General features: G+C 41.1%; 1 protein-coding gene across 2 annotated transcripts in view; it reads left to right on the top strand.

Annotated features, from left to right (window-relative positions):
• Nucleotides 1-20,008, top strand: part of aff2 (AF4/FMR2 family, member 2) — a 187,230-nt gene that overhangs the window by 154,074 nt on the left and 13,148 nt on the right. Inside the window, exons 13-22 of one of the 2 annotated variants that reach the window (XM_030396609.1) lie at nucleotides 26-173; nucleotides 340-555; nucleotides 2,240-2,447; nucleotides 6,304-7,344; nucleotides 7,489-7,604; nucleotides 11,927-12,164; nucleotides 12,750-12,880; nucleotides 14,636-14,699; nucleotides 15,323-15,459; nucleotides 18,311-18,382. In XM_030396609.1, the coding sequence (XP_030252469.1) occupies nucleotides 26-173; nucleotides 340-555; nucleotides 2,240-2,447; nucleotides 6,304-7,344; nucleotides 7,489-7,604; nucleotides 11,927-12,164; nucleotides 12,750-12,880; nucleotides 14,636-14,699; nucleotides 15,323-15,459; nucleotides 18,311-18,382 (2,371 nt within the window). The remainder of the gene's footprint in view (nucleotides 1-25; nucleotides 174-339; nucleotides 556-2,239; nucleotides 2,448-6,303; nucleotides 7,345-7,488; nucleotides 7,605-11,926; nucleotides 12,165-12,749; nucleotides 12,881-14,635; nucleotides 14,700-15,322; nucleotides 15,460-18,310; nucleotides 18,383-20,008) is intronic. The other variant, XM_030396611.1, reaches the window with a different exon arrangement.

A 20,008-nucleotide genomic window follows, 5' to 3' on the forward strand; every position in this document is an offset into this window, starting at 1 on the left:
GCTGAGATAATGGTCGTCTGCCCAGGCTCCATCACACAGGGTCCGGAGACTTTCTCTCCAGGGAGTGAAGCACCAGGAGTGGGTACCGCCGCCAAGACCAAGCCCTGCGGATCCACCAGCAACCCTATTCCAGCTGCAACGGTGGAACACAAGGACACGCGGGGAGCCTTATGGTAGGAGCTACAAGTGTATTTGTTTGGAAATTTGTAACCTCAAAAGTAATTTTACAAATTCCATCTGTTCTACACTGGCAGAAGGGTGAGCAATATGCAGGCAACAATAGGTACAAAATTTGTCTCTGACCGTGAAAGAAAAAAAAATGATTTTCACTCCTTGCAGCCCAGGCAGAGAGAAGGCCAAGGCCAAGCTCAGCCAGAAGGCGTCAGGGGAGGGCCAGAGGTCAAAGATGAGGCTATCGCCAGGCCTGTTGTCTGGACCAGAGGTCACGACCCCGAGAAGGAACACCACAGGGAAGAAACAGCCCAGACGGACAGACAGATCAAACAGTGTGGAGGATAATCAGAACCAGACATGGACCAGAGCAAACCAGCACAGGTAAGGATGGGAGGACAAAACAAGATTATGTTAATCTCTGTGAGTAGGAACTATATTCTAAGAATTAGACGTTTTTTAGGGGGACATGTTTGAATTACTTTTGTATTCTTGATATCACGAATATGTGGCAAGGTAATTTGGATGCAACCCAAGACAACCTATTTGAGCAGTCTGAAGCTTTTTGGACGTGTCATGGGGAAAATGGCTGTCTGGTCAAAATGACATTTACAGGGCGCCGTTTACCTCACTGGGTAGAACAGGCGTCCAATTTACGGAGGCTTTGTCCTCGCTGCAGCGAACCAGGGTTAGAGTCCCGGCCTGGGGCCCTTTGCTGCGTGGCTCTCCCCCTCTCTCTCATCCTGTTTCCTGTCACGTCTTCAGCTGTTCTATCAATAATTAAAAAAAGATATATTAAAATGGCATTAAGCCAGCAGCCTTATCCTTTCTGGTCAACCTGGTCTTCTAGTGCTTTCAGTGCCATGGCCTTCTCTTAGAGCTAATTATCTAATATCAAACTAAATATTCAGAATTGTTTATCAGTTTAATTTAAATTAAAGAACCATATTTCAATATTGTCTTTACTTTATTGCTATCTATCGTGAACTTTATCAGTGCAGTATGTCAAGATTTTAAAAAATAACTTGTAATAAAGTTTGTCATTAAAAGAATTAAAAGAAGAAGAAGGGCCCCAGGACTCTTCCCTTGGGGACACCGCAAGTTAAGAGTTTAGATCCTTTTCAGCTTTTTTAGTGTACCGCTTATTTATCTACTGTACTGAAACCAATTATATATCATGATCACAAATAATGTAATGTTGAGGTATAGCCTTGTATCAACTTATTATGGTAACACTTTATTGTGCAAGTTCAAAGATTTCATTGTAAACAGGTTATAATTACCCCTAAAGTACTGTTATTATTACCTAAATTATTTTTGAAAATTACCCCAACATGACATGATAATAATACTCTGCTATTTTCCAACAAGCAGTTAATAGATCGCTAGAAATGACCAACTTTTTAGTAACAGCTTATTGGAACAGAACATCAGATTATTACTTCAAAATAATATTGGAGCTAATTAAATTAATGTGGTAATTGAGGGGGGTAACAACAAAAAAAATATATAATTTCAATTTTACCAGGGACTATATATTATAACTTACCTTTCACTTGTTATTGGTATAACTACTACAGTTATTTTAAAGATTACATGTCACTTGAGGGATCACAGGCTCCGCTGGATCACTGAGCCTCTTGGCGGCTGGCCACTGAACACTGTCACTCTCACAGCTGTTGTGAAAAATGCTCAGACTGAGTGGAAGCCATCCCAAACTGGCTGCTCAGTGTGACTTTAGGCTAATTAGAAGCAAAAAACACTGACTTCCTCCCTTCTTTTCTTTATTCTATTCTCCTACAATCCCTTCTTCACTTCCCCTTTCCATTTTTAAGCTTTTCACATGCAAACAAGTTCAGCTGAATACATGCTGCTTTCAATTATTTCATGCTGTCTCCTATTTTCTTCTCATTTTAACACACATCCACCCCCTGGAGCTGGCCACTGCAAACATTATCCTCTACTGCTTGTTGATGTCAAACTGCGCTACAGTCGCAGTGCCTTGCTCAAGGGTGAATCTAACTCGGACTGTGACGCTTCCTCTTCTTCTGTTTTCTCCCCACTGCAGCCCTGCAGCGAGGGAGAAGGACCTGTTGCCTCCCCCCTCCCTGGAGCACCAGAACCCCCCGAGGCCACGAAGCAAACCCCCCAGTGGGAAAACAGCCCCCAGGAAAGAACCTCGCAGTGCTACCAACTCAAACAACAACAACACAGTAACTCCACCAGCGGCGCTACAGCAGACACCTGTGCCAATACCTGCTGTCAGTGTAAACCAGGTTAGTTTGTGGGGGTAGAATTCGTGTGTGTGTGTGTGTGTGTGTTTGCGGGGGACATACTGTAGAAGAGACTTTCTCCATATCTCTTCCAACTATTTTCTCAGTGATGGTTGCTCCTTATAATACTTATGTCTCAAGGTTAATCCAGAATTTTTATTTATTAGTGTTCGAAAGTTGGACAGGGTCCTTTTAATGATCAACATCTGGACTATGTTCAAACACAGTTTAAACCCAAGGGCTGCACACATGTAACAGTGTCCATATATTCAGTTGTGATCACCTCACCCTGATGGTCTCTGGATGATTTGTTAAAGTCATAAAATTCCACAGGATAGAAACTGTATTATTACATGACTATTAAGGCTCAACAATGACTGGTTTTATCGAAATATGGAAAGTAATAGAGAGGCAAAGAGACAGACTAGAATCATTGACCATCTTCTTAACCTATAATGAGTTAACACCCTGTGGTTTTATGAAGATTGCATAGTTTCAAGGGGAAAGAAAGAAAGAAAGAAAGAAAGAAAGAAAGAAAGAATGAAAGCTGTCTTTATGTTATATAGATAGAACAGAACAAGAATATTATATGGTTAAAGAAGATTCAGTTTGATTTAATAATGGAAAATTTATATTGAAACATCAATAGGTCAAAATATAAAGTCCACAGGGTGTTGTTAAAACCACAGAGCTGAGAACAGTCTGTATTGATAAAAATGTTTTAAATGGTGACCTCGTGTAACCTTAGAGAGAAAAAGTTGGAAATCTAGTGAAGTAAGGTTGACATATGAGAAAGACGAATATCTTTGAAAGAACAAAACAAGAGAACATCAGCTCACACAGCGCTCTATTGAATTTATTCTAGGACGTGCCATGTTTTGATCCTTGCTGATCTTCGCGACACCAGTGCCTCGCGTCATTTTATGTGTTGCTTTTTCCGTGCAGTTTTTTTTTTTTTTTTGCTTTCATTCTGAAGAAAGTGAGCATGAAAAACTCAGCTGCTGAGATAAATTAGCTGACAGCTGGCAATTATACTGAAGCATTGAAAACTGCATTTTGTCATCGACAACTAGCAAACCTCAGATCATCTGCCATAGTCCAGAACAAAACCGAGAAAAGCTTAGAGCTGAGAGCCTGACCCTGACATCTGCCACCTCTTCAACTGCAGATTCAATCAGCTCGACAGCCATTCAGAGCTTTCTCTTCTCTTCATTCTCACAATACATAGAGAGCCAACTCATCAACTCAAATGCATTTTTCCTATCGTTTTTTCTTTCTTTTAACAATAACATGCTTTAAAAAGATCTAGCCAATTCTACATGTTTTGCCTTCATCAACCATGACAGAAAATCTCACTAAATTGATGTATTGGATTTAAGTTTAAGCCTCAGTGATTGTTATTTTACATCCATTGTATAATTGTTGATTTTACATGATTTACATCAGGGGTTCTCAACCTTTGTCAGCCAAAGATCCCTTAGCTGATGAGAGCAGGAGCAAGGACATTCTGTTGCATATTAAACTGGGCCCACAGTAGTGTGTATATATAATGGACCTATAATTACATGTACATACATCCCAGCAGCAGGTATAGCATGGCTAATGTTAGGCAATCATCATCGATTATTTTATTTAAAAAATGTTTTACAAACGATCTGTAATAACAATTCATTTTGGATCCATATTAATTTGTCTTTTCCGACACATTAAAATCTTTAAAAAGTGAAAATCATTCGGAGGACCACCTGCTCAAGAACCAGGAACAAACATACAGGGGTGTATTACATAATCAGATGTCAACAACCTAAAATTCCTCCATTTTGCCAAAAAATAACCTAACCTCTGCAACCTGCCCTGTGGGTGCTGTCACGACAGCTGATCTGCTGCCAGCAGACTGGCTGTGCAGAACAGCTGGCAGAACAGTTAATGTTAGCAACAACAGTGAGAAGAAGAGAACTTTCCAGAAAACACAGCTGAAGACTTCTGTTCAAGAAAGGACAAGTTCTTTTTCTTTTTCATAAAACAGAAAACAGAATTTACTGAAAGTGAATTTGCAGATGGTAACATACATTGGACTGATTCCACAAGTTGGAGAAAACTGTGGCTTTGTGTCTGCCAAGTGAGTGGGTTTAACTCAAGACTGGAAACATTAGTGGTGTTTTCTTCATCTACCTCTAGCGTTGCTTTCTCATGTTGATGTTGCACATGCAGCGCAGCTACTCACAGCATTTTTCAAAAAACAATAATTGATCAATTCACATCTAAAATCAAGCATTCAAAATCTGAGAGACAATTTTAATTGGATGCACAACAAGATCAGAGTATGCAGCTGTACTGCAGCAGAGCTACCAAGAAAATAGACCCAGCAGGCGCAGGCTGGTTCTGATTGCTGGCACATGTACTTCGCACAACAATAATGTCAGGATAATGATGCACAAACAGCTATAAAACTGTTATTATCTCAAAGTATTGGGCTGACAAATAACTAATATTTTTTATATTGTCAAAGAAAATCCTATCAAAAACCAGCAATGAATACATTCTAATAAGTATTGACTTTGTAGCTGAATGTCTTCCTCTGTGCACTAGAGCCCCAGTGTTTCACTAGCATACCAAATGTGTATTAATCCACAGCTGAAAATAGTCGCAAAAAAATCCATAACTTCCTTTTGTTTGATAATATACTGCATATAAATAAATGTTTTTCTTAATGAAGTGTTTTTAAAAGTGTACAGCACACAGTAGGAACCAGTGGTTTTGGGCTGAGCCGCAGGAAGGGTAGGGAGGTTCTAGGAGAGAAGGACCAATACGTTGTCAGTGTTGGTATTGTCACAAGATTTTCTCCGTAATGTACAACCAAGGCTGAATGTCATTGTTGCCATTGGTGAGCAGACTCTTTGTTCGAACACTTAATGATTTGATGTAAAGGTACTCTTTTTTGACTCCCTTATAACAATCCTTTAATCTGAGAAAGATCTCTTACATAAGAAATGTGAAACACATCTTGTCATTTGCATTAGAAAACCATTGCTGCTGGCAGCTGCTTGTATACTATAGTGACTGTTGTGCAGTATTTATCACTAATGTACAAAATTAGACAGTCAAACAGGTTTCATTTCACTTCACAGATTGGTAGAACAAGCCTGTGCAGCATAATTTGCGTGACGTTCTCACATGGGGTATATCTTTAACTTGACTGACTTCCTACAGGGTGTTTATGCAGTTGGTTAAAATGCATCAGTAGCTGGCATATAGATCAAATTTGTTCATAGAGATAGTCAAAGACAAAAATCCCCCTTTGTATCATTAGTTCAGTAATTTACAGTGTCAAGGGTGCAGAGAGACTACAAATTACATGTGTTTATGATTAGCAGCTACAGTGATTCACATAGGTTGGCACATGTGAATAATTATTCTCAAAAAATGACCAGAGGCATCTGCAACTTAAACAAAGGCTGGCTCCAAATACAGGATGGGGGAAAAAAGAAGGGTAGATAAACTCTTAGTGGCAACGAGGCATTGTGTACCGTTCCATCGCTTTAATTTCATGAATTCAACAATATATTCATATTTTCAAAGCTCTGTTTTTCAGGAGTATTACTTTTTTCCATGTAGGTTGTTGTAGGCAAATGCAATGTCAGATTTGAGTGAAAGTAAAGATATCATGTTAAAATATTACTTAAATTTATATTATTGGGAGAAATAAAAGCCTGTCTCTAATAGAAGCCTGGTTTAAATAAAAACCTGGTACTCTCTGCAGCTGAGCTCAATCAAAGCCCTTGACACTGTGAGTGGAAGCATAGTGTGAGTGATATTATTCGGTCAACTTAAAGCTCTCTCTCCTTTGACTTGGAAACAGGACAAGAGGAAACACAGAGGTCCAAACACCAGAATCACACCGAAGTCCCGCGAATTCATCGAAACGGATTCCTCCTCCTCCTCCTCTGAATGCCAGTCGGACTCGGAGGAAGCCATCAAAACCCCTGCTCTGCCAGCTCAGACGACACGCGCCGCAATTAACACACAGACTCTGTCCAACACACACATACACACGCCTCTTCTCCCGTGCCTGGCCTCCGTCGGCAGCATGGGAACATTTGGAGGGAAGGGACTTCGCATCAAAGACGGTAGCAATGTGACCACTAATGGTAGCAGTAGTAGTAATGGTAGCATCAGCAGTGTAAGTAATGGCAGCAGTAGTAGCTGTAACTCCCTAAGCATTAGCAACATAAGTGGTTCATTCGGCACTTCTGTCCCTGATCCTGGAGGGTTAGGTGGACAGTGCAAAGACCTGGAGTCCATGTCACCACCTTCCAACATGGGACACGAGGTGCCTCTCTCCCCTCTGAGGGAATACCAAGAGATTCAGAGTTTATGGGTTAAGATTGACCTGAGTTTGCTCAGCAGGGTACCTGGCCAGGGTTTGGGAGAAAGATCCAGAGTCGGAATCACGGAGAGGGGTGGGAGTGAAGGGAGAGACAGAGAGAGACAGGTGGAGAGAGACAGACAGAAGCAGGAAGAGAGAGAGTGGCCAGCACTGAGAGAGAGGCCGAAGTTACCCAAAGGGGAGAAACAGGAAGAGGAAAATGAGCGATTAGTGCAGGACAGAGAGAGGCAAGGTGACAGAGAGAGATTACCAGAGAGAGAGAGGCAGATGGACAGAGAGGACAGAGAAAGATTTGGGCTTGGGGAGAGGGAGAGGACGACGGGGAGGGACAGAGAGAAGGTTTGCCAAGGTCTGGGGGTCCTGGATAACCCCCCAGTGCAAGAGCAGAGCAATCCCAGGCCGGTCGGGAGGACGGAGAGAGGAGAGAATGGAGGCAAACACAGGAGGCAGGCAGCTGGAAACGTAGTGGTCCCAACAGAGAAACACACCAGCAAGAGCAAGAGGAAACACAAGGTGTTTTTATTTACTCTTTTCTCACTGAAGCACATTTACCATCTCCAATTTGACTTACTCCCAACCACCAAATATGTGTCCTTCCTCCCTCAAATGTTCATACTGTGCTCAGATATGGTTTGTTTTCTATCATCTATACTCCAGTCTGACCACAGTGAATCCTCAGTCAACGGCAGTAAGAAGCTGCGATTGGACAAAGACTGTCAGCTCCTCCCACCCTGCATCTCTCCAATACACAACCACAAGAACAGCTCCACAGAGTGAGTATGAACGTACTTTACACGCCCACTACATGAGCTCCCCCAGAGGCCTAAACCAAAGGAAAATTAGGTTTAATGAGGTTCAACCCTATGTGGCTGATGTGTGCATCGTGATCAATATCATTTACAGAGGTTGAAGAAAAAAAAGTAATTGAAACATTTTAAGGACCTACAGTAGCTGGGGTCTGACATTCATAAGATTAAAGGTACCGAAAAAAAAGAAGTTGATAGTCCATTCAATGTGCATGCTTCCTCATAAAGCTGGGGTTATATTTGAAATCTGCACTGAGTGATAACAAAGGCAATGAAGAAGAACGTTGCCACATTTCTTGGCGGTGCAGTATGTACATATTGCTCCTATGAAGTGTGTTTACAGGTCTTGGGGAGCAGTAAAGCATATATGACAAAAGTATTATGAAGCCTTTTGTGGCTGCATGCATTCTGATAAAATTTCTCCAGTGATGTCGCTCAGTGACTAGTTGCACTGTGGGTAATGTAGGCACCAGGTTTTGAGAAACAAAACGTCCTTATAACTTATTTCTTTTAAAAGACTTGGCGCCTATGCTATCCACAATGCAACCCAACCACAGCGTGAAATCCCTGGAGGCAGTTTATCAGACTACATGCAGCTTTCTCAGATGCCACAAAAAGCTTTACAAACTTCTTTACTCACATGTGCGGTAGTACTCCCCAAGGCCTGTGAATACACTTTATTGTGCAATATTGGTGGAGTTACCCTTTAAGTAGTGTCAGTGGGAGTGTTTTCAGTCAATAGGGAGGAAAGGAATTCATGCTTATTGTGAGTGAAGATGTAAACCACCCTCCCTCCCTAATAAAAATGACTGCATGACATGAAAAAATGTGAGAACTAAGAGAATACTGTAAGTAATAAATAATGTGTTATTACTGACCCACTCTCCCCCTCATACTCTTACTAAACACCATATCCCCACGTGACTGGGACAAACACGGGTAGAGGAGGAGTACTTTTAGGAGGGCTTGAAATTTTTAATGTGGCGATGAAGTCATTGGAGAGGCAAGTTCAATTCACTCTGTGACATAGGAATGACAAATTGTGAATTTCGGCTTTCCATCTGAATTATTAAAAACAGACTAAGCTGGCTGTCGCTATAAATAAGCCTCAACCTGACAGCTACAGAGGAAATGTTTTTATAGCATTTCAGCGTTATCAAAGAGTACACAGCAGGGAGAGGTGGGAGGGAAGGAGAGGCTGACCTGGACTTGAACCCATGACATTGTTCGGCAGACGTCTCAGTGTGTCTTTATCATCCAAGAGGCTTTTTATGGAAGCTGTCAAGTGGATGACGTGTTCATCCACCTCAGACTCAAACAGCAGTTTCTAACCAGCGACTTTTGACAGTTATTATCACCCCGTTTCAGTCGGCGAGGTCATATTTTGACAAGAAATAATTAGAAGAGACATTTAATGATTTGTTTTTTTGCCCACTTTTGTTAGAATTTGAACGCACACATGACATTTAAATTAGGGCCACAAATAGTCTTTAAGTCTGACTGAAAAAACTAAAGTAATCTCGTTTTTGTTGTTGTTTTTGATATGTCAGTAATAGTTTTCATTACTATAAGAAAGAAAAAAGTTGTCTGCAACAATCTATCAGAATTACCCCTTTTCTCTCAGCCACAGGGAAGGCCGTGCCCGTGTCCACTTTGATTGACAGCAACTGGCAGGCTGAGCCCAGGCAGGGGAACAAAAGACAGTACACAAACCTAATGTTGCATACATGACAGACAGACAGTGTTAGCTGTGGGATTGAAGAGGAAGAAACACATAGAAACAAACCAAAGTAACATTTGCAGGCAGGTTTACATGCTGTTTAATGCGCTGCCCCTGACTATCGCTCGCTCACTGGCTATCTGGCGTTACTTGCAAACTGACTAATGTGCCTGTCGGACTGAGCACGATCTTTTTCTAGAGCCCAGTGGTGCCGTTCTCTCGTTGTGTCTGAAAGGCCCTTTAAGCAGCACTTGTCCCTCCTTCGTTTGGTCACTCGTTCAACAAGCTGAGGTTGCAGGTGAGCTCATGCTGGAAGGATAATGAGCAGACTCTCCGGATAGAGACTCTAATATGGTTGTTGTTCAGAGTCACTCTTGTGTAGCAGGCTGCTGTCTGGCTCAGTGTGACCATCTGCTAAGCTCGTGAAAAAACGCTGACGTTACCGCTTCGTTAAAGGATTTGATCGGCTGTATGGAAACAAGTTCTCTATAAATGTAGATGGATGACTAATGATATGGTGACAAATTAATGCAACAGTAGGGGGCACCGTCACGAAACCAGAATACATAAACATTTTCACCTGATTTAATTCATTTGTATTTATTTATTGTCAAAGGAGAGCACAGGATAGGAGATGTGAAGAGCCAAGCCAATAGGAAGTGTGCTGGGCTTTGAAGACAATTTGCCATAGTAGCCAAACTGTGTAATTACAACATAATTTGATGCTAAGTGGCCCAGAAAGACCTTTTCCATGAGCATATATTGGGAAAGAAGCTGCTGTAATTTGATGGATAAATTGACACACCGCTCACAAAATGACTTGTCTCGCTACAAGAATTTGATCAATATGGTCTGAGAACATTTGGGAAGTCTAGAAGAGCTGCAATATTAAATCATTTAAGCCCCTTTAAAGCTAGTGGAGGGCTTTAACGAAAGTTGGCCTCTCAGCCAGCAGAAGTCTCTCGTGCACACGCTCTATTGGCAGCACAGTGTGGAAGATCTGAGTCATTTTATACCTGGGAAGTTGGACGTTTTTTGCCTCCTGCGTGAACTGAGCAATTCTCACAGGCGTGAACAGGGCCTTACCTCAAACTCTGCATTCAAATTCTCCTTAACACATCCATGTGCAGAGCATTTCTGTGTGCTGTGCTAAACAAAAAAAAGGTATTTAATTTCAGCCGGACATTAAAGCCACAAATCTTCCCACCCGACCAAGTTACTGTTGAGTCATTGCAAATGTATTGCAGATGAATATTTGGCAGATATACTGTGGTCTTTTTGTGCTGTGAGGTTGTACATTTTCTTAACTTATTATCCCCTTTAAAAGGAGTATGAGAGCTCTCAGATGCTCTCCTGCGCACACACCGGCATCCACTCAAGGATAGACACACACAAAGGCACGCAAATTAGCATAGTCATGCACACATCAATTATGCCGTGCACAGACACAAAAGCACACGCGCACGCACACACACACACCGCAGCAGCTAATTAGTCTTTGTCTCCCTGGTTTTGTGTATTATCACTAATGTCGGGGCTCGGGGCGTTGTTCTGCGAGCTCAGCAACTTTTCTCGCTGCATCAAACCCCCAGAGTTTCCAGGCAGAGGAAAAACATAAAAATATTATCTGTTGTGCTGCAAACAATATGAGACACAAGAGCTCCAATAAGGCAGCTGAGGGAATAATCGTCGATGCTCCAGCCGGGAAGGCAGAATTACAACAATTTTAGAAGGAAAATATTATTCAGCAGTTGCAAATGAAGACGCAACAAGATATTTAGACACTGTTAGCCTAGCATTTAGAGGTGGATGATTGTGTTGTTACCTAATTTTGATCTTAATTTGAAGAGCGACACCTTTCCCAGATGTTTGGAGGTCCAAAGGAGTCGTAGATGGGAAATTTACAGAAAGTTGTAACAACAGTATACAGTCTAAAAAGAACAAGAATCTTAGATTTCAAAGAGTTAAGTCTCCGAAAGTAACTTAAACTATCTTATTAAGTAATTTTCTGACAGTAATTGCAATTTCTTTTAATCTATTGGTAGAGTGAGATGAAGTACCTCAACATAAAAGATGAAGTAATAAATATATTAAATTAAATTTTAAATAAAAATGCATTTTTATATTATATTGGTTGTTTTATGTTACATTTAACTATCTATGAGGTACCTTTAGGTTACAGTAGGTTTGGCGTTAGGTTTTATATATGATGATGTCTTATAACTCATGATTGGTAATGTATCAGTTGTTATTTGTTGTTATGATTATTTCCCTTGCAAGATTCAAGAGTCAAGATTTCAAGATCATTTGTGATCCTTTGCTTGGGGAGTGTTTAAACATTAGTAATTCTTTTTCTCACCCCTGTGCATCCTCACATGCCACTAAGGTGCTAATTAAAACAAGTAATTAAATTACACTTTATCAAAAGCCACAAGTAAAATGACTAATCAAAGCTCATATCCTAATAAAAGTTGTTTACACTAAATAAATGAAAAATTATCTTGTTTCATCATTTCTGTGCCTGTGTGTGTGTGCGTGTATGTCTGTCTGTCTGTCTGTCTGTCTTCAGTAGCTCTCTAAACAGGAAGCAGTCTCGAAGGCGTGATGAGAAGCTGCTACCACCCCTCCTGTCCCCCCTCTCGGACGATCCCCCTCGTAAACGACCCTGCGACAGCAGTTCCTCTCTCGTTCAGGAGGGCGGCGCCGCTGGGATGCTGCCCTGCTCCACCTCTTCCTCCACCTCTTCTTCCTCGCACAGACACAGGAGAGGCGAAGGCAAGGCGTCATCACATTCAAGAAATGGCGGTGTAAGTTTTCAAGAATACTTGAAAAATGTTACACATTTACCAATAAACAAAGTTTTCAAGAGAAAATACTGATAAAATTATGCATATCCCCCAGGTAGGTTTTTGGCTCTGGTGCATCATTGTGCACACTTTGGTAGACACTATGTTTGAGTTAGTAGGCTGGTGGTATTATCTCCTTGCTCACCTGACTCGAGAATTAACGCCCGAGTCAATGGCATGCCATTTTTCAAAACGTATCATTCTTCAGCAGGATACACATCTCTGCTATTACCTGCATTACCTGCAATTAGTTTCCAGAGCCAGAGTCACTGAAATATCCAGGAAAGATTTGTTGTACGCTGGCAGGTAATGAATTACAAAAAGCAGGGCAGATGCATCAAGTAGTACTATCGATAAAGAACAGCTTCAAGTAAAATACTAAATGTAGAAGTATTTATAACATCCCATTAATACATTTAAAGAAATAGTTCATGATTGTTCAGCCCCTTCTTTGAGCAATTCAGGCTTCACTGCAGACAGCCAACAATAACATTAAAACATGTTGTAAATTGTAGGATCATGGCTTTAATGCCTTCTCTACTACAGGAAATGGATCCCCACAGCGAGAAGCCCAGTGGAGACGGTTACCATGCCAACGGACAGTCAGACTCAGAGGTGTGGTTGGAACCAACAGAACCTGTCGAACCTCGCAGGCCAAGACTGTCATTTAGCGACACGTACGTACAAACACAGTGTATATATATGTACGACACACACCAATACACATATTTTGCGTATTTTTAAATTACTATTGACACATTAATTGTGTTCGAAATGTTCTACAATGCTGCCTGATCTCCTCCATTCGACAGGATGATTTATTTATAGTTGTGTTTTTATTCAAATCATCGTAGTCGTTCATCAGACCCCGCAGACTGTACATAACTCCCTTAATTCACGTGTAAGTGATTCCCAGATTTTCTACGGCAGGAGATGGCACTGGGTTTCCTCTTTACATGTAAATGTAAATGTGATGGATCTTGCATCCTCATTATTAGATTCATGTTATTTATGAGTCCTCTCGCTCAGCTGAGACAAGCAAACATATTTCTCAGAGAGTTCTCTTTATTCAAGTATAATTACAGTAAACACTGCATTTTACAATAGGGCCTGCCAGGCTGAGTTTGACAGATACACTGCTCTGAGACACAAACAGAAATTGTTTTATGGTTCACTGCTTTTCTTAAACAAACACTTAAAATGTTCAGTTTCTGGCAGATGGTATCAGCACAAGTCTGCTGCTAGCTCCAACACTAATTTATATTTAGAGGAATTCATTAGAGGAATTTATGAGTCCAAAGTTTTGGGCCTGCTTCATACTGGACCCCTACCCAAACTTCAAATGTATGAATCGGCTGATTTATGAATACTAAAAAAAGAAGAAGAAGGAGAAGGAGAAGGAGATGAAGAAGAAGAAGAAGAACGGGAATAAAGAAATAAAGAAACCCATACACAAATTAGTTTAAAAGAAAAACCAACCCATTCAGCATTTGTTTAGAAAAAAATAACTAGAGACCATATTGTGATGGGTTCCGCCAACATGTTCATGCTCCAACCCTTTAATACGCAGTTGTGATGATGACATTATTACATGACACAACTCCCATCATTACTCTGGATAAACTTGGCGCCTACATCCTGAATCACAGAGTTGTGTACATGATTCATATTCTCATCGGCTGCTCGCACTGGCTGTTTTGTCACTTGTAACTTCAAGCAAAGATGATTTTTATTTTTTTACAATCATCGCTGTTCATGTCCCGTATGAAATCAAAAAGTGAAGCTTGTTATTTTAATCCAGACCATTATTTTTTCCTAAACCTAACCAACTGAAAATGGAAAATTAGGTCAATCACACAAATTATTAAAAGCAACTAACAGTATGGGCTGAGCCGCGCACTTCTACATCCTGAAAAACCTTCCCCATCAGGGTGAAATACCAAGTTTTCAGTGAGACCCCACAGGACATGACAGACTTAAACCCAACGTAACATCATTTAAAACCAACTCAGGTGCTTCGTCTTATTTCTGAACAACTCATCTCCACTCTGTACACTGGGTGTTTTCAAACAGTACGTTCACAGGGTGGCTGGATGCTGGCCTATGGGTGTACTGTAGGCGGGGTAAATATCAGTTACTCCATCACCGCCGGTCCAATTGTGTTGAAACCTGGAAAGATGATGCATCTTGTTACTGACTTGCCCCATAGGGTCCCTGCATTATTCATGAAACAACATGCTTCGTTGTTATACTAAGGTTACACTAAGCCCGGGGTATGTATAACAAAGTAGGCTACTCTATATAACTCACTGCGAGCTACTCATAGCCAGTGATTATGTAAATCACTCCAACCTGCAGTTTTCTCAACTTTTTGTTGAACGACGTGTCAAAACTTGCTGTTTATGTTCCTGTGTTCCCTGTGCTGTTCACAGAGTCCATAGTGCAGACTACTACATGCAGGAGGCCAAGAGACTGAAGCACAAGGCTGATGCTTTGGTAAGATGTTGTCTTCTACAACTCTGTCTGCAATAACACACACACACACACACATACACACACACACACACACACATTTACACCTCTGAGAGATAGCAGAAAAATGATTTGAAAACACACAATGTTAACATCTACAGTCTAGCCTGTAATTATATGTGCACTTGTTCGTGTGTGTCATCGCTCATGTGTGTGCACAGCACGTCTCCCGAAGAATGAAAATCTATTTCATATCAGAGACTGTACTGTATAATTTGTGTTATTTATTGCACCATTTGTCTCCGAGAGAACATTGCATTCAAGGAGTGATGGTGTCTGCAAGATTATACAATATCAAAAGAATTATCTGATCCCCCTCCCCCCCAACAATGAAATGAGATTTATTTGACTTGTTATTTATCTTATGTTTACACATTGTTTTCTCTAAGATTTATCTTGGGATTTACATCTTCGCCGGAGATTATTCTTAAGAAGCTGCTACACACTTTGTTTGTTCTGTCTTATTCATGTCTTCTCTGTCTGTCCTCTTTTACGATTCTGTTCATCTCTCTCATCGCTACATTTCTTCTTTCTCTCTGTCGCTCATTTTCTGTCTGTCTTTTCTCTTTCCTCCTCTCTGTGTGTAGATGGACAAATTTGGTAAAGCCGTGAACTACGCGGATGGCGCCCTCTCCTTTATAGAGTGTGGAAATGCCATGGAGCGTGATCCACTAGAGGCCAAATCACCGTACACCATGTACTCTGAGACCGTCGAGCTCATCAGGTACTGTACTGATGGAGAAGTGACATTATCAAGTGAAAAGAAAAAAAACAGTGTCGGTGAACACTTGATTTTACAAGTCTCTGTAGTTCTTAATGTTTTTGTAATAATGAAAACGATAACTAATGTGTTTTCTCAATGTGTCTCAATTCGTCTTAAATATAGGGAAATGAACACAGTGATAAATCAGCACACTTTTAATTAATTCCAATATATTTGAACGCCACTATACTTTTGGAGTGCTGGGAGAAAGTTACTTTTTTTTTTAAAGATGGATATTAAATGCTTTAAATCATCAGCTGTGGCTCAGGGGTAGAGCCAGCGTCTTGTTATTGCAAGGTTGCTGGTTCCCCTGGTCTGCATGTCGAAGTGTCCTTGGGCAAGATACTGAACCCCAAACTGCTCCTGATGTGCTGGTCGACATCTTGCACGGGAGCCAATGCCATCAGTGTATGAATGTATGAATTACTGTAAGTCGCTTTGGACAAAAGCGTCTGCTAAATGCCCTTATAATGTAATTATGCTTATCTCTAACAGACATTTCTGAATGTTTTACGTAATAGTTAAACACTTGTGTCCTTTTTTATTATTTTTGAACAGGGACACAAATTCCTCTGAAACACCTCCAGAATCATGTCGCGTCTGATAGAAAACTACAACCTTTTGATAAAGTATCAACAACCATCACTTCAGTTAAGGAAACAATAATGAATTATACCAGTGCGATATAAAATATAAAATGTCGCTGCGTCTCCAACGCCATGCCATTCAAGGAAAACTCAAGATTTGAACTTTTCATTATCTTGAGATTGTCAAGACTAAATCTGAAGATTATCAGGTTAAGTTTGCAGAGGGAGCTTGTTGAAGTAAAAAGCCTGGAAATGTCCATTCCGTTTTCTACCGCTTATTCTGTGAGGGTCACAGGGATGTTTTATCCCCCCTTTTTCAGGGGGCCAAATCCAGTTTTACTCAATGGGTAAAGGCCAGGGTACACCTTGGATGAGTCACCAGCTCATCACAGGACCCTTACTGATGGCAGAGGCTGCCAGACAAGGTGCCAACTGCACATCAGGAGCAATTCTGGGGCTCAGTATCTTGCTCAAGGATACTTCAACATGTAGCTCAGTCCCACCCTGGGGGAGTCAGGATTTGAACCAACAACCTTCTGATCACTAGTCCACCAGCTCTACCCACTGAGCTACAGCCGCCTGGAAATGTCAACAAAAAAAAATAGCCACAATTTGCACAGTAAATTAAAATTTGCCAACTTCCTGTTGGGTTTCGGATACAGAAAGGCTCCAGAAGCTTTTTCGTTACTGCGATGCATCTGCCCACCAAACTTCATACATGTAAATGAAATGTACTGTGAGGCCTTATCGTAGAAATTCATAGAGGGTGTTATCGAACCATTTTGCCCTGCCCATGGCCAAGACTGTAAAGTATGTACATTTTACAGTGTGTTACACGTGTGCACGGCTGAGTTTTAGAATGACTTTGTATAATGTAACAATGGCACCTTCAGCACCCTCATTGCCTGTTCCCCTAAAGTGTAACCTTTTCAGTCATTACACGAGTAAGAAAATTAACATTTGTGAAAACTGTAAATTGCATGGCTGTAAATTACAGGCAATCATTCAATTCAACAGCCAGTAGAGAATAAGTAAAATATTTAATGCCATTTAAATAGATTTAAAGTCATTAAGACTGCTGATAGCAGTTTATATGCTGCTATGCAGCTATTTTTTACTGTAATCCCTTCATTCTTTACTTAAACTCAAATAAATGAGGCTACTTCCCACGTGCAGTATCTCAGAGCATTGTATCTATTTCCTTTTAATTAACTCCAAACCTTTCATGAAGCATTACCCTGAGCTCACATGTGAAAAATCACACCTTTCTTACCAGTCCAGTCAATTAGCTTCAATAACATTCAGTGGTTACACTCTGTATGGTCACCTCATTGCCCACAGAAGATGTCACATTAAAACTTAGAGCTCTAGAATAAGAAGTAAATCCTAATTAGCATGAAGTCAGCATGAAATGTTTTGCCTTTTCTGTCTAAAGCCTCTCAGACCTGCATGGTTGCTAATGAGCGTAGTTTAACAAGCGTTGCGTTACGAGATCTCTGCTGTTTTTCAGCCGTTCAGAAGCACCAGTGTGTGAGAGTAACAAACGACTGCTACCTCTGAAAGCAGACAGCTTGTGACAGCAGGTTGCTGTAGTGGGAGAGCGTCTTTAAACTGAAGGACTCCGGTTCAAGCTCTGCCCGTCTGCGCTCATCCATCCTGCTGAGGTGTCCTTGAGCAATACACTGAAGCGTCACGATCCTTGACTCTGGCTTTTGACCTCCCCGAGGAGGGAGCAGGAGAAAAGCACAAGGTTTTTCCTGCAGAGATCAATAAAACATAAAGGTGTAGCTCCTCTCCTCCGATTTACCTGCCACTGCCGAGAGTCATTTTGACTGGTTAACCACTCGCTAAGCAATCAGGCGGGTCACTGAGGGCAGCTGATCCTACAGTGTTTCTTTCAGTACCTAATCAATAACCAAAGGAGAGATGCATCCTTCCACAGGGTCAGATAAAGCTGACCTGTAGCTTGTCCTGCCTGAGGGCACTTCAGCACGGCGGATGCTGACTGTAAGCAAGCTGAAGGAATTCATCACCGACTGACTGTTTGTTATTCTTTATGCTCAGATAAGGCGCAGCTCCTTGACTGATTTTAACCTTGATTCCCTAATTAAAGAGAACCTTGAGTATACATGTATTCACGGTGCTGAGAAAAAATAAAGCGTGCTCTCATTTCATAAGTCAGTGGAAATGTTAGCAGATGAGTAATGAGCGTCTCTCCCTTGCAGGTACGCCATGAGGCTGAAGAACTTCGCCAGCCATTCAGCCACCGTCGCTGAGAAGAAACTAGCAGTGTTGTGGTATGATTCTCTTCTTTTATGAGCATTACAGCCATTATTTATGTTTATGAGAATTATTATTATTTTTTAATGGCTCAATGAACTGTATAACAGTTTGGGTGGATTGTCCTGTCGATCTGAGGGTTTGGGATGTCGACCACGTGGTTGCAACATCTCCTCGTGCTATGATCTTTAGTTGCAAGTCATACTTTCTGTTTCCCCCCATGTCTATAAACTTTATAGATTGTTTTTGTGTGAATGACCAAGTTTCAGAGATATCAGCCTTCTTTCGATTGTAATGGAACTAGAGGGCAGTCAGCTCGTGATGCTCAAAGTCCCCCCCAAAAAAATAATTTGTGGCTGACATCTGTAAACTCACACCAAAACACTCTAGATGGATGAACAGCACTGTATGTAAGAGAAAAATAATGTTTGACTGTCCGTTGAAGTCCCCACAGCACACAATGGTGTAAATGCTTCCTTCTCCACACTGCCAGCCAGATCCTGGTCGAGACACACTGAAACCTTTTATTTTCTCATGCAGATTTAAACCCTTTAGAGCGCTGTACCTTAATCCTGGTTTTCTCGTCATGCATGTTTTAGATGTGTCCTTTCCTCAACACGATTGATTCAAATGAATTGGTCGTAATCAGACTTCAGCAGAGCTGAATCAGGCGTGCTGGAGTAAGGAAACATCTAAAACATGCGGGGCAGAGGGCCATGACTACCATGATTGAAGAAAAGTGTTTTAGGGTCTGCTGCAAGAACATTTTTGTATCCTTAGTCTAACTCTCCCGTACTATCACTTCTGTGAGGTTTACTTGTACAGTTGTTGCAAGTTTGATTCAGAAACCTCTCTCAGCTGCACAAAGTTGTCGTAAAATACCCATTTCAACCTGGTCCAGTACAGCTGTGTGTTCATGAGATGTGACCGTTGGCACAATCGACACCCCCAAACTCCTTCATAAGGCTACCTGCTCTGCTCTATTTGTGAGCAGAGCAGGTTTGATTCATTTCATTCACAGAAACTGAGTTACCGTAGCTTCATGCTGTTAAACATCCATCAGCAGGCGAAAACAAATTTAGCAGCGACAGTAGTTGGATTACAGGACCCGAAATCAATAAGCCTTAATGCCGTAATTATGGAGGCTTAAAAAAAAACGTCCTTCTAAAGCAAAGTGTTTAATCACTTAGGCTGTGAATATTACAAGCTTGTAGAAGGAGATGATACACCGTTGAGTTCAGCGACCTGACATCAACCTGCATAAAGACTGTGAGGCAACATTTCACACCTGGAAATGCTGCTTCTGCTCCACCTGCCATTATAACTCAAATCAAATGCTTCTCTTTTTCCCGTATTTCTCTTACAATACTAAGTGCCTCGAATTAATTATGGTTTTCATTTTGTACTCTCTGACACGCATGCATATCGTGATGAATTCTCCTATAAAGTGGAGCGAGTCTACCTATCGCGTGGCAGCAGGGGGTGAGGGATGTTCCTTGTAGGGTGGGAATGTTCTTCTTGCAATTTATGTAAAATATGAAATTTAATTAAAAGGGAAGAAAGAAAGAAAGATAGAAAGACTGTGAAGCAGCTGCTGGAGTGAGAAACTCCACACTCATTCAGATAAAGGTTCTTCAGTCAAA

The sequence above is a fragment of the Sparus aurata genome, chromosome 18 (genome assembly GCF_900880675.1).
Source record: "Sparus aurata chromosome 18, fSpaAur1.1, whole genome shotgun sequence".
Taxonomy (NCBI): Eukaryota; Metazoa; Chordata; class Actinopteri; order Spariformes; family Sparidae; genus Sparus; species Sparus aurata.